The 13,754-nt window shown below is 61.8% G+C and overlaps 1 protein-coding gene across 1 annotated transcript in view; it reads left to right on the top strand.

The window, feature by feature from the left end:
* Positions 1-13,435, top strand: part of LOC110406667 (complement C4-like) — a 20,446-nt gene extending 7,011 nt beyond the window's left edge. The window contains exons 7-40 of the mRNA XM_021413459.1: positions 442-550; positions 682-805; positions 1,225-1,337; positions 1,868-2,038; positions 2,236-2,421; positions 2,759-2,944; positions 3,159-3,314; positions 3,638-3,764; positions 3,919-3,990; positions 4,335-4,529; positions 4,772-4,886; positions 5,013-5,083; positions 5,393-5,532; positions 5,905-6,105; positions 6,412-6,463; positions 6,539-6,628; positions 7,114-7,311; positions 7,650-7,725; positions 7,934-8,090; positions 8,219-8,335; positions 8,709-8,874; positions 9,353-9,519; positions 9,625-9,795; positions 10,010-10,069; positions 10,211-10,304; positions 10,406-10,631; positions 10,822-10,912; positions 11,204-11,278; positions 11,422-11,524; positions 11,629-11,718; positions 12,037-12,126; positions 12,455-12,538; positions 12,866-12,998; positions 13,140-13,435. Of these exons, the coding sequence (XP_021269134.1) occupies positions 442-550; positions 682-805; positions 1,225-1,337; positions 1,868-2,038; positions 2,236-2,421; positions 2,759-2,944; positions 3,159-3,314; positions 3,638-3,764; positions 3,919-3,990; positions 4,335-4,529; positions 4,772-4,886; positions 5,013-5,083; positions 5,393-5,532; positions 5,905-6,105; positions 6,412-6,463; positions 6,539-6,628; positions 7,114-7,311; positions 7,650-7,725; positions 7,934-8,090; positions 8,219-8,335; positions 8,709-8,874; positions 9,353-9,519; positions 9,625-9,795; positions 10,010-10,069; positions 10,211-10,304; positions 10,406-10,631; positions 10,822-10,912; positions 11,204-11,278; positions 11,422-11,524; positions 11,629-11,718; positions 12,037-12,126; positions 12,455-12,538; positions 12,866-12,998; positions 13,140-13,281 (4,348 nt within the window). The 3' untranslated portion in view covers positions 13,282-13,435. The remainder of the gene's footprint in view (positions 1-441; positions 551-681; positions 806-1,224; positions 1,338-1,867; positions 2,039-2,235; positions 2,422-2,758; positions 2,945-3,158; positions 3,315-3,637; positions 3,765-3,918; positions 3,991-4,334; positions 4,530-4,771; positions 4,887-5,012; positions 5,084-5,392; positions 5,533-5,904; positions 6,106-6,411; positions 6,464-6,538; positions 6,629-7,113; positions 7,312-7,649; positions 7,726-7,933; positions 8,091-8,218; positions 8,336-8,708; positions 8,875-9,352; positions 9,520-9,624; positions 9,796-10,009; positions 10,070-10,210; positions 10,305-10,405; positions 10,632-10,821; positions 10,913-11,203; positions 11,279-11,421; positions 11,525-11,628; positions 11,719-12,036; positions 12,127-12,454; positions 12,539-12,865; positions 12,999-13,139) is intronic.

The raw sequence follows: 13,754 nt of genomic DNA, 5'->3' as shown, positions 1-13,754 counted from the left end.
ACCCAAATCCCTACCTAAATCCCACCCAAATCCCAAATCCCACCCAGTCTCCCCCAAATTCCCACCCAAATCCCTACCTAAATCCCACCCAAATCTCAAATCCCACCCAGTCTCCCCCAAATTCCCACCCAAATCCCCACCCATCTCCTCTGAAACCTCCCAGATCCCCTCCAGCTTTCCCAAATCCCCCCAGTTCCCTTCCAATACACCACAAATCAGTGGCCCCGATGACCTTCGAGTTCACCCCTTGACCCTACAAACTTTGGGTTCCCCCAACCCTATTGACCTCTGGAGCACCCTGACCCTACTGACTTTGGGATCTCTCCCCTTGACTTTATTGGCCTTTGGGATTCCTTCCGCTGACCCTATTGACTTCTGGGGACCTCCTTTCCCCATTGACCTTTGGGCTCCCCTGACCCCACTGACCCTTGGGACCCCCAGATTCCCAGATGGGGCGCCAGTGTGGGGCCGTGCACAGCTGCGTGTGGGGCTGCGGGACGCTGGGGGCCGGGGAGGTCGCTTCTTGCGGGGTCTGGAGCAGCAGTGCCAGGTGAGACCCCGAAACCCATGGGGGGATTTGATCCCGCCCCTTTCCCATAACCCCTTCCCTTTCCCATAACCCCGCCCCTCCCACTAACCTCGCCCCTCCCACTAACCCCGCCCCTTGTGGCCCCGCCCCAGGTGACGGAAGGCCACGCCTCCCTGGAGGTGTCCCCGGTGGGCGTGGCCAAAGCGGCGGGCGTGGCGCTGACCGACCTGCAGGGGGCGCTGCTGCGCCTGGCAGTGGGCGTGGTCGAATCTGCAGGTGGGCGTGGCTTCGTAAGGGGGGCGGGGCCAGGAGCTGTTGGGGTCTCTCGGGATTTTTGAGGTTCCCTGGAGGTTTGGGAGTTTCAGGGTATCCTGAATGTTTTGGGATTCCCTATAGGTTTTAGGGTTACAAAAAGATTTCAGGTCCTCTCGGGGGGTTTTGGGGTCCTAAAAGGGTTTTGGGGTCCTGTGGGGGCTTTGGGATTCCAAAGGGGTTTTCAGGTTTGAAGGTTCCAGGAAAATTCTGGGGTCCCTCACGGATTTTGGGATCCCATGTGATCTCTGGGGCATCTGGGATCCCGAATTGGGGGTGAGGCCGCGGAGGGGGCGCGTCCACCGAAGTGGGCGTGGCTACGGGGTGGGCGTGGTGATGGGTGGCGTGGTGAGGAGGGGGCGTGGCCTGGCGGTGTCCCGCAGGGGGGGAGCTGGTGGAGCGGGAGGAGTCGGTGCCGCTGGTGCTGTCGCAGTGGACGCTGCAGCTGCAGCAGAGCCCACGGTTCTTCGTGCCCGGAGCGCCCTACACCCTCCTGGTGAGCACGTGTGCAAATCTGTGTGTGCTCGTGCAAAGGGGTGCAGACGTTTGCGTGCTTGGGGCATGCTCTTGCATTCTTGTGTGAGGAGATGCGTGCTTGTGCATGCTTTTGCAAGGCCACGTGCATGCCCTGGGCACACTTGTGCATGCTTGTGCAAGGTGGTATAGCTGTGTTCATGCTTGTGCAAAGCCTTATGCATGCTTCAGATGCACCTCTCTGTGCTTGTGTGAGACAGTGCATGCTTTGTGCAGATGATTGTGCAAAGGGGTGTGGATGTATGTGTACATGCTTGTGCAAAGCCTTGTGCATGCTTAGGGCATGCTTTTGTGTGTTTCTGCGAGGTGATGCCTTCTCATGCACACTTGTGCAAGGCAATGCATATGTGTGCACACTCATGCAAGCCCTTGTGCGTGCTTGATACCCACCTGTGCACACTACTGCGTGCAACTGCACCACCTTGCACACTTGTGTAAGGCACCGGTGCACGCCCTGGTGCACACGTGGTGCACGTTATTGTGCTCCCACAGGGCCGGGTGCTGCAGGCTGGGGGCGGCGCAGCCCCGGGGGTCCCCGTGCGGGTGACAGTGGGGGTGACCGGAGCCCCCGCGCCGCCCCTGATAGAGCTGCGGGCAGACAACAGCGGGGACATCACCGTCCCCATCAATGTCCCCAAAGGAGCCACCAGGATGGAGCTGAGCGTGAGTGGGGACAGACGTGGGGACATGGGGCGGGGGACATGGGGACAATATCGGGCCATGGGAACGTGGGGATGTGGGATGTGGGAGGGGGGATACGGTGCATGGGACATAGAACATGGGACATAGGATGTAGGACATGGGATGTGTGATATGGGACACGGGCGTTCCATGCACTGTGGTGTCTGCGGGACCCTCAGGTGGAGGCAGGACAACGCGGTGTCCCCCCAGCGCGGGCGCAGCTGTTGGTGACCCCAGTGGCAGCGGTGTCGGGGCGGTTCCTGGTGCTGGGGGGTCCCCGGGGGCCGCTCCGTCCCGGGGAAGTGCTGAGGCTGCAGCTGCACCACATGGGGCCGCCCCCTGCCCCACAGCGCTTCCACATCCTGGTGAGCTCCTGCACTTCTGTGTTGCGTGTTGCATGTTGCGTGTTCTATGTTCCGTGTTTCACATTGCATGTTGCACGTTGTGTCTTGCATGTTCCGTGTCGCACATTGCGTGTTGCATGTGCATGGCATGTTGTGCACACACGTTGCCATGCGTGCACATTGTGTGTCGTGTTCCATGTTGCATGGATGCGTATGTGGTGCGTGTTACGTTGCACACAGCTTCACACACGTGTTGCATGTCCCGTGTGCATTTGCACGTTGCACGTGCATTGCACACTAGGCATGCACGCTGTGCTGCATGCCATGCCCTGTGTCACACATCCCTGTGTCCCCGCAGGCAATGGCCCGCGGGCGGGTGGTGGTGGCCCACACGGTGGCCACACAGGTGACACTGACGGAGGTGGCACTGCCGGTGACGGCGGACATGGCCCCATATCTCCACGTCGTCGCCTTCTTCCTGAGTGGGGGACAAGTGGTGGCTGCCACGTGGGGGGGGGCCGTGCGGGGGGGCTGCGATGAGCAGGTGAGGGGGCTGGGGAGACTGGGAGGACTGGGGGAGGATTGGGAGGGACTGGGAGGACTGGGGGAGACTGGGTGTACTGGGGGAACTCAGGGGACTGGGGAGGATTGGGAAGGACTGGGGGTACTGGGGGCCTGGGAAGAACTGGGAGGGACTGACTGGGCTAGGACTGGGGGCACTGGGATGTACTGGGACATACTGGGATCCATGGCTGCAGGTGCGGGTGAAGGTCCCTCCACGTGGGACCACCCTTCGCCCTCAGAACCCACTGACGGTGACGGTGACAACGGGGACTCCGGTCACGGTGGCCATTGGGGCCATCGACACCACAGTGCTGAGCCTGGAACCACGTCACCGCCTGAACGCCGCCAAGGTGACCCCAAATCCCCCAAACCCCAAATCCCCAAACCCCAAATCCCCCAAGCCCCCAAACCTTCAAACACTCAGTGACCCCAGAACTACAAACCCAGAGCCTCAAACCCTCAATGACCCCAACCCCCGCCCAAATTTGGGACAACCCAAATCCTTGCGCATCCCAAAACCCAGAGCCCCAATGCTCAGAGCCTTGAGATCTCCCCCAAACTCTTGGGATCCCCTAAATCCCAGCCACCCTTTAGAGATCCCTGGAGGAATTGGGGTTGTGTGGCCACGTTGGGGACGTTTGGGGACAGCGGGTGACCCCGCTCTGTGTCCCAGGTGGAGGCGGCTCTGGGCAGCAGTGATTTGGGGTGCAGCCCCGGGGGCGGCCCCGATGCCGCTGGGATCTTTGGGGCCGCGGGGCTCGTGCTGGGGCTGCGGGGTGGCAGCCCCACAGTGCAGTCAGGTGAGTGGGGACGGGGACACGGGGAGGCGGGGGGGCAGAGGGGGGGGTGGGACATGGGGACATGGGAATATGGGGAGGTACTGATATGGGGACACTGAGATTTGGGGATGCGGGGATATGAGGACATGGTGACGGGACTGTCCCCCCACCGCAGCCCCCCACTGCCCCCCGGGCCCCACCCGCCAACGGCGCTCTCTGGAGCTGCTGCAGCTGCTGGAGGAGAAGGGTGAGCACCTAATGTCCCCGTGTCACTGCATCCTGGTGTCTGTCCCTGTGTCCCAGTGTCTGTGTCCCCCTGTCACTGTGTCCCTGTGTCACCACATTGCCGTGTCACTTTGTCTCCGTGTCACTGTGTCTCTGTGTCACCATGTTCCCATGTCCCCGTGTCACCTCATCCCTGTGTCCCCCAGCCACCCCCAGCCATCGTTGTCCTTGTTCCCATTGCGTCTCCACATCTGCCATCTCTTCCCGTCCCCATCTTTGTCCCCCGATGCTTTGTCCCCCTCTGCCTTGGCCTGTCCCCATGTGTCCCCTGGTGCCACCTCCATGCGTGTCCCCCTGTCCCCGCAGCGGGGCCGTGGCGCGATAACCCGCTGATGTGGCGCTGCTGCCGGGACGGAGCAACGGCGCTGCCGATCCGTGCCACGTGCCACCAGCGGGGACAGCGGGTGACGGCGGCCGGGGGCTGCCGCGACGCCTTCCTGCAGTGCTGCACGGTGGCACAGAACCTGCGGCGGAAGCGACAGCACGGGGGGTTGGGACGGGGTGAGTGTCACCAGGGTCCCCAAAGCGGGGTGGGGGAGGGGTGACCCGGGGGTGGCGGTGGAGCGTGGGGGTGTTGTAGAAATGGGGATCCCATGGGTGACAATGTGCGGGGATGTCTGGATAGGGGGTCCCCATGGGTGGTGGCACGTGGGGACATCCCATAGCCCGGGGTCCCATGGTTGGGGCCGTCCCGTACCTGGGATCCCCACATGTGAGGACGTCCCCCGCTGTCCCCGTGGCAGTGCTGGAGGCAGAGCTGGAGCAGCAGCTGCTGGACGATGATGAGGACATCCCCACGCGGAGCTTCTTCCCTGAGAGCTGGCTGTGGCGACGTGTCCGTGTCACCGGCACCGCACGGTGTGTCCCCGTGTGTCCCTGTGTCCCCATATCCCCATGGCCCCATATCCCCATTTACCTATGTCCCTGTGTCCCCATGTTCCTGTGTCCCCATGTCCCCATGTCCACTTGCCCCCATGTCCCCAGGCTCTCGGTGCTGCTCCCTGACTCCATCACTACGTGGGAGATTCAGGCGGTCGCCATTGTCCCTGGGCACGGTGAGTGTCACCACCCACCTCAGTGGCCCTGCAGTGTCCCCCTGACATCCCCATCGTGGTGTCCCCTTCCCTATTGGTCATCTTTCCCCTCCATGTCCCCGTCCCCTATGGTGTCCCCGTGTCACCTCTTCGTTCTGTCCCTGTCACTCTGTAGTGACTGGGCTGCCCTTTGTCCCCATGTTCCCCTGTTGTCCCCATGTCCCCAAGTTCCTATGGTGTCCCCATGTTCCCCCTTCCCCCCTCCCCCCGGAATATCCCTGTGTCCCCACGGTGTCCCCACACTGCCCCACGGTGACGAGGTCCTGGCAGGGCTGTGCGTGGCGGAGCCGCAGCGGGTGACGGTGACGCAGGACGTGCGCGTGGCGCTTCGGCTGCCCCCCAGCGTCCGCCCCCGAGAGCAGCTGCAGCTGCAGCCCCTCATCCACAGCAGGCTGCCCCGCAGCATCAACGTAAGCCCTATGGAGACCCCATATGCACCCCATAGGCACCCCAAAGATACCTCTTTCCCCCCCCTTTGCTTCCAGTAGATAACCTGTCTGCCCCATAGATACCCCTGTGCTCCATACTTGCCCTGCTGCACCATACATACCCCTTTTCCTCCAACAGATACGCCTTGCCCCATAGATACCTTCTTTGTGCCCTGTAGATAATTCCCCGTGCCCCATAGATCCCCCTTTCCTTCCAGTAGGTACCCCCTGCTCCTCAGATATCCCCCTCTGCCCCACAGATACCCCCTTTGTACCCCTCTGTCCCATAGCCCCCCACTGTCCCATGGCTGCTTCATAGTCCGCTGGCATCATGTGACAGTGATGGTGACGCAGGTGACGGTGACACTGTCCGCGGTGGAGGGAGTGTGTGCGGCGCTGGACGGGGCCCCCCAGAAGCTAGAGCTGCCCCCGGGGCGGGCAGTGGCTGCACCCCTCACCCTGGTGGCCCTCCACCCTGGGGACATTCCCATCACCATCACCGCCCGTGGGCCATGGGGGCTGGGGGACCGCATCACCCGTGTCCTGCACGTCGAGGTGAGATCACTGGGGTCCCCTCCGGTCACCTGGTCACCTCTGGGGTCCCCTAAGCCTCGTGACCTCCTGGACATTGCTGTCCTGTTGGGTCTCTGGTGGCCCTGGGTACTGGGGCTGTCACTTTGAGGTTCACGGACACCATCTCCCTGTGTCCACGGTGGCCCTGGACATGTTGGTCCTCTTGGAGTTTGGGGACACGGGGTCCTTGATGGCCCTGGGCACTGTAGTTGTTCCCTCATGGGCACTGTGTCCCCATGTCCTTGGTGGCCCTGCTCTTGGGGACACCGGTGTCACCCATTCCCGCAGCCCGAGGGAGAGCTGCACCTGGAGGAGACCACCTACGTCCTGGACACAGACGGTGGGTGCGAGGTCCAGGGGACAGCAGGGACACTGGGGATATGGGGCCAGACCCCGTGATGTGCTGTCCCTACAGATAAGCAGGGCCGGAGCCTGGAGCTGCCGGGGGACGTCCCCGCCGAGATCGTCCCCGACGGGGACTTCAGCATGAGCATCCGCGTCAGTGGTGTGTGGGGACAGGGGGACACAGGGTGGGGACATGGGGGTGGGGATGTGGTGGTGGGCACAGGGGACATGGGGACATGGGAGGACATTTGTTGGGGACATTGATGTCCAGCCCTGATCATCTCTCTGTCCCTTTGTCCCCATACCCATATGTGTGGCTGTGTCCCCACGTATCCCTGTGCGTGTCCCGTGGATGTCCTCATGTCCTTATTACATCCCCACATCCCCTGTGTACAACCCCGTGTCCCCCGATGTGTGCCCCTCTGCACACCCCCATGGGTGTCCCAATGTCCCCATGTGCCCCTGCTCATCCCCATCCACGTCCCCATGCCCGTTCCAAATCCTATCCCCATGTCCCCATGTCCCATATCCCCATACCCCCATGACCCCGTATCCCCGTGCCCTCGCTCTCCTCCCATCCCCACACCATCCCCCTGTCCCCACACCGTCCCCATGTCCCCCTGTCCCTGCTGTCTCCTGTCCCAGGCCGGGTGCCGGGCTGGGCGCTGCAGGGCGCTCTGGGGGTGGGGGACTCTCTGCTGCGCTCCCCCCGGGGCTGTGGGGAGCAGTCGCTGATGGCAATGGCGCCCACCGCTGCCGCTCTGCGGTTCCTGGATGAGAGCGAAGGGTGGGGACAGCTGCCCCCCGGGCACCGGCAGCGAGGCCTCAGAACCCTGCAGCGGGGTGAGCTATGGGGCGGGCTACGGGGTGGGCTGTGCTTTATGGAGTGGGCAATGCTTTACGGGGTGTGCAGTGCTCCAAAGGATGCGCAGTGCTTTATGGGATAATGCAGTGGGGCATGCATTTCTCTGTGGGGTTTGCATTACTCTACGGGATTTGCATTACTCTGAGGGTTTGCATTTCTTCTCTATGGATTGCATTTCTCTATGGCATTTGCAATGGGGTGCACAGTGCTCCATGTGGAGGCACAGTGCCCTATGGGGGTACAGTGCTGTGTAGGGGATGAGGTGAAAGTGTCCGTGATGTCCCCAGTGGTCACTGATGTCCCCGTGTCCCCACAGGCTTCGAGCGGGTGCAGAGCTTCCGCAAAAGTGACGGCTCCTACGGGGCCTGGCTGCACCGGGACAGCAGCACCTGGTGAGGGGAGCGGGGATGGTGTGGGGATGTTGGGACAACACTGGGACATGGGGACAGCGAGGGGATGTGGGGACAATGCGGGAACATGGGGATGTTGGAGTATGGGGATATGGGGATGTGAGGACATCACAGGGACATGAGACGTGGGGCCATGGGGATTTGGGGACACGGGGACACAGGCACACGGTGACACGGTGCCCTGACACAGGCTGACGGCGCTGGTGCTGCGCGTGCTGGCCCTGTCCCGGCCCTATTTGCCAGTGGCCGCCAGTGGCCCCGCTGCTTCCCTGCGGTGGGTGCTGGGGCAGCAGCGCCCAGACGGCGCCTTCTTGGAGCACAGGGCCGTGGTGCACCGCGAGATGCAGGTGGGTGACGCATCGCTGTGCTGTGTGCAGTGTCCCCATGTCACTGTGCTGTGTGCAGTGTCCCCCGAAGGTCCCAGCAGACTGTCCCCACGTGACACTGTGTCACCCACGTGTCCCCATGTCCCCAGGGCGGTGTGGCGGACCCCGGCCCAGAGGCCACCGTGTCGCTGACGGCCTTCGTGGTGGTGGCCCTCCACGGCGCCCGCACGCTGCTGCCCCCGGACAGCCCCGAGCTGCCCCTCCTGGTGCGCCCCGTGTCCCCATCCCTGTGTCTTGGTCCCCATATTCCTGTGTGTCTTGTGCCCCCATATCCTGCCTTGTGTCCCCATCCCCCAAGTTCCCACATCCCCTATATGTCCCCATACCCCACTATGTCCCCCCAGTGTTCCCCCATCTCTCATTCACCACTATCCCCCATGTTCCCATATGTCCCCATGTCCCCCAGTGTCCCCTCATCCCTCTTTGTCCCCCTGTCCCCCAGTGTTCCCTCATCCCTCTTTGTTCCCCTGTCCCTATATGTCCCCACGTCCCCTAGTGTCCCCCATGTCCCTATGTCCATGTCCCCCAGTATCCCCCATGTCTCTTCGTGTCCCCACGCTCCGTGTCCCACTGCCACAGGACAAATCCCTGTCCCGGGCCTCCACGTTCCTGCGGGGCCGCGTGGAACGGTTGGGGACATACGGGACGGCCATCACGTCCTACGCGCTGGCACTGGTGGACACCGCTCCCCCGGGGCCGCACCCGGCGGTGCAACGTCTGCGGCGCATGGCCCGGAGCGCCCATGGTGCGTCCGCGTGGGGCGGGGGCACCTGGACACCTCTGTCACCATGGGGTGGTGGCACCCAGACACCTCTGTCCCCTTCTTCAAATTCACTCTCATTCAAATTCTTCAGTTTTCTTCTTCCTCAAATTCTTCTTCATATTCTTCAAATTCGTTCATGTTCAAATTACTCTCCTTCACATTCATTCTTCTTCAAATTCTTCTTCAGTTTTGTTCTTCCAATTAATTCCTCTTAAAATTAATTCTTGTTCAAATTCCTCAGATTCGTTCTACTTCAAACTGATTCTTCTCCAAACTGTTCTTCAGATGCACTCTCCTTCAATTTCGTTCTTGTGATTAATTCCTCTTCAGAATGATTCTACTTCAAATTCTTCTTCGTCATGTTACTCTTCAAATTCATTCTCCGCACTCACTCTGGGTGCCCAGGACCCCCCATGACCCCCATGACCCCAATGACCCACATGACCCCGTTCCCGGGCAGGTGGCCGTGCGAATTTCTGGCCGTCTGGTGGCCCCGCGGCCACGGTGGAGGCAACGGGGTACGCGCTCCTGGCGCTGCTGCAGAGCCGTGACATCGCCGGGGCTGGGAGGGCGGCACGGTGGCTCCGACAGCAGAGCAACTACGGCGGCGGCTTCCACTCCACGCAGGTGGGCGGGGGTCCCTGGCCCCCCGGGTGCCTCAGGGTGGGGGTGACCTGGTCCCCGGGGTCCCCTTTGGTGGCTGTGTCCCCAGCCCGCTTGGTGTTCCCGCAGGACACGTTGGTGGCCCTGGAGGCGCTGGCCCAGATGTGGCTGCAGTGGGGCCGAGGGAGAACATCGGGGCTGAACCTGGGGCTCTCCTGGCCGGGGGGCGCCCGGGGGAGGGCTGGTGGCACTCGGGTGACGCTGAAGCCGGGGCTGGAGCCGCTGGAGCAGGAGCTGCAGGTGGGGACATGGCAGGACATGGGGACGAGGTGGGACATGAGGACATAGGAGACGTGTCTGGACCTGGTAGGATGTTGGGGACATGAAGATACTGGGGACATGGTAGGACACTGGGGGACATGAGGACACAGGAGATGTGGGGGGACGTGGCAGGACGTGATGGACATGGGGCTTTGGGGTCCCTGTGTCCTCACTCTGTCCCCATGTCCCCCAGGTGCCTCTGGGCAGCCCAGTGACAGTGCAGGTGGAGGGACACGGCGAAGGGACCCTGACGGTGGGTGGCTGCATGGACATCGGTGTCACCTCCAGGAGCCGGTGTCCCCTCACAACCTCCCCTCGTGGTGTCCCCTCCTGCTGTCACAGTGTCCCCCTGCTGTCCCATCACAGTGTCACGCTGTCCCCTCGCTGTCCCCAGGTGCTGCGCCAGTTCCGCCTGCTGTCTCCCCCCAACGCCACGTGCCGGGCGCTGCACCTGGAGGTGGCCATCACCGGCCCCATCCTGTACCACGGTGAGGCCCCGCCCACAATGCCCCCCCTACAATGCCACGCCCCCTTCTGCTCACGGGGGGCGTGGCCTCGGCTCTGTTTTGCATATCCCAACCCCCTGCAGATGAGGACTATGAGAACTATGAGGACTATGAGGAGGCGGAGCCTAAAGAGGGGGAGGAGCCTACAGAAAGGGCGGTGCCCGTGGAAGGGGCGGAGCCTGTTGAAGGGGAGGGACCTGCAGACGGCCCCGCCCCGCTCAGCCCCATGTCCCTGTGGGATGCCCGGAAGCGGCGACGCCGCAGCACGGATGACCCCGCCCACGAGGTGGCCTTCCTGGTCTGCTTCTGGTGAGGGGCGGGACTTCCTGTCCCTGAGGGCGGGACTTCCTCTTTTGCCCCCTATCTGGGGTGGGACTTCCTGTTCCTCCTGCATTGTGTAGGGAGAGCCTGCCCAAAGGTGGGATTTCCCATTTTGCTGGGATTTTGGTGGACCCCCTCATGGGCGGGGCTTCCTGCTGAGGGGCGGGGCCTGTTGTAGGCGGAGCCCAGGGGTGGCACTAACAGGAATGGTGGTGGTGGAGATCTCTCTGCTCAGTGGCTTCTCACCCCATAGGACTGACCTGGACAAGGTAGGGGCCCAGGGGGACTTGGGGGACATGGGGGGGTTGGGGGTGTTGGAGTTGTTGGGGTGGCAGAATGTTGGGGTTGGAGTCATGGGATATGGGGCTATTGGGGTGTTGGAACGTTGCGTTGGGGTTGTTGGGGTTGGAGAGTTGGGTTTGAGGGTGTTGGGGTGTGAGGATGTTGAAGTGGAGCTGTTGGGTTGGAGTACTGAGATGCTGGGACTGCTGGGTGTTGGGTAGTTTGGATGCGGGGTGTTGGGGTGGGGATGTACCTGGGTGCCGCTGTCCCCACAACAGCTGCGGGACGTGGTGGATCACTGGATCAGTCACTACGAGCTGGATGGGAACCGGCTGGTGCTGTACCTGGACGAGGTGTGTCCCCCTGTGTCACCCTATAACCTCAATGGCCCCATGATCCCATATCCCCCATGTCCCTGTGTCCCCATACCATATCCCATTCTCCCCACATATCCCTGTGTTCCCCCATGTGTCCTCATTCCTGTCCCTGTCCCCAGGTCCCCCTTGAGCGGCAGTGTCTCAGTTTTGGGGCCACCCAGGACGTGGCTGTGGGCTACATGCAGCCGGCGATGGCTGTCATCTATGACTACTATGAGCCCGGTGGGCGGGGTCTTCAGTGGGTGGGGCCTAAAATAGGTGGAGTCTTGGTGGGTGTGGCCACTGGAGGAGGCGTGGCTGATCTGACTCCTCCCTGCCCCATCCAGGGCAGCGCTGCACTGTCTTCTACAACGCCCCCCTACGGAGCAGCTCCATCGCCACACTGTGCTCCCCCAAAATCTGTGAATGCGCCCAAGGTGGGACTCCACTGTGACCCCATATGTGGGACCCCCATCCAGTGACCCCCACTGTGACCCCACTTCTGGGACCTCAATCCCAAGTACCACCCAATATCCCTGATCCCATCACCCCACAGCTTTGGGGACGCCATCCCAGTGACTCCCCACACCCTCCACCCAACTTTTGAGGATCTTGGGGTGAAATGATGGGGTTCGTGAAACATGGGGGAAGATGGGGGAGGGACATGCAGGACATGGAGGGAACTCACACCAAGAACCTTGTGTTTTGGGTCCCTGATGATGTTGGGGGACCCTATTGATGTTGGGGATCCCCAGGGGGGTGTCCCCATGCTCAGAGGAGGACACAGGAGGTGACGGCTGATGACCGCCACGACTTCGCCTGCTACAGCCCCCGCGTGGACTACGGTGAGACCACAAATCGCTGCACCTCAAACCTGCTGACCCCAAATTGGCTGCATCCCGAACCCCCAACTGCCCTAAATCGCATCTGCTGCCACTGAGCCCTACAACTGCACATTGTACCCCTCAAGTGACCCCCAAACCCCAGAAGCATTCACTAGGATCCTGTTGTTTGCTCTCTCTACCCCAATTGTCCCTCTGACCCCAAGAACCCCACAGCTGCCCTATGATGTCCCCTGGCTCCCATGACTCCTCTGATACAATAACCCCTGTGACCCCATAATCTCTATGATCTCCATGATCCCTTTGACCCCATGCCCCCTTTGACCCCCAGCGCTGGTGGTTCGGGTGCTGTCCCAGAGTGAGATTGGGGCTTTTGTGGGGTTTGAGACGGAAATCAAGGAGGTGCTGCTTGGAGGTGAGACTGAGGGCACTGGGAGGAACTGGAAGGTGAGAGTGGAAGCACTGGGAGAGGCAGAGAGTACTGTGAAGGACTGGGAGGGACTGGGAAGGGCTGGAAATTGAGACTGGGTGGACTGGGAACTCTGGTAGAGACTGAATGGGTATACTGGGAGCACTGGGAGAGATTGCGGATTGAGAAGGGGGAGCTGGGGTATATTTGGCCATACTAGGGTAGCATTGGGCTGTGCTAGGGGGGTCTCTCAGCCTTACCAGAACAATATGAGAGTATACTGGGTGGTAGTGGGAAAGCTTGGAGGGTTCATACTGGTGTGTACTGGTGCAGGGCAGGACACTACAGCGGCCCCCGGGGAGCGGAGGCGGCTGCTGGTGCGGAAGAGCTGCGCACTGCGCCTGCAACCCCACAACATCTACCTGGTGATGGGGGGCAACGGGGGGACGCAGGACCCTGAGGGGCGGTGAGAATGGGCTGTGCCTCATGTCCCCATACCCCCATGTCCTCATGTCCCTATGCTCTCATGTCCCTGTGTACTTGTGACCCCATGTCCAATATCCCAGTGTTCCTAACCCTATGTCCCCGACCCTGTCCCCATTCCCAGCCCCCAGTTCCTGCTGGGCCCCCAGTCGTGGGTGGAGGAGGTGCCATCCGCTGGACGCTGTAGGGCCACACGGCTGCGGGGTCACTGCACCCAACTCCAGGAGTTCCGCACCCGCCTGAGCCAACTGGGCTGCCAGCTGTGAGCCACTGGGAGCCACCAGGAGTGACTGGGAGCCAGCTGGGAGCCACTAGGAGCATGCTGGGTGCAACTGGACCAACTGGACCATTTTTGGGGTCAGCTGGCACCACTGTCGGATCAGTTGGGATCAACTGGGAATAAACTAGTGTTGACTGGAACCATGTTGGGATCAACAGGAATTGTGTTAGGAGAAACTGAGAGTTGCTAGGGTTGAGTGGAAGCAGCTGGAACTCTGTTGAAACAAGCAGGGATCACACTGGGTCAAATCAGATCACAACGGGCCCAACTGCGGTCATACTGGAGTGAAATGGGATCAGAACGGGTTCAATAACCCCACAGTCCTCCGAGCCACCACAGAGTCGGCCCTCCAACGGCGCAGAGCGGCTCGGGGAGGCGGAGCGCCCTCCTTGGCTGTCCGCGGTAACCGGACGTGACGTCACTTCGCGGCGCGCAATTCGAACTCCGGCAGCGCCCCCC

Source organism: Numida meleagris, chromosome 15 (assembly GCF_002078875.1).
Source record: "Numida meleagris isolate 19003 breed g44 Domestic line chromosome 15, NumMel1.0, whole genome shotgun sequence".
Lineage (NCBI taxonomy): Eukaryota > Metazoa > Chordata > Aves > Galliformes > Numididae > Numida > Numida meleagris.
Note: the sequence above shows the minus strand (reverse complement) of the source record. Positions and strands in the feature narration are given on the sequence as shown.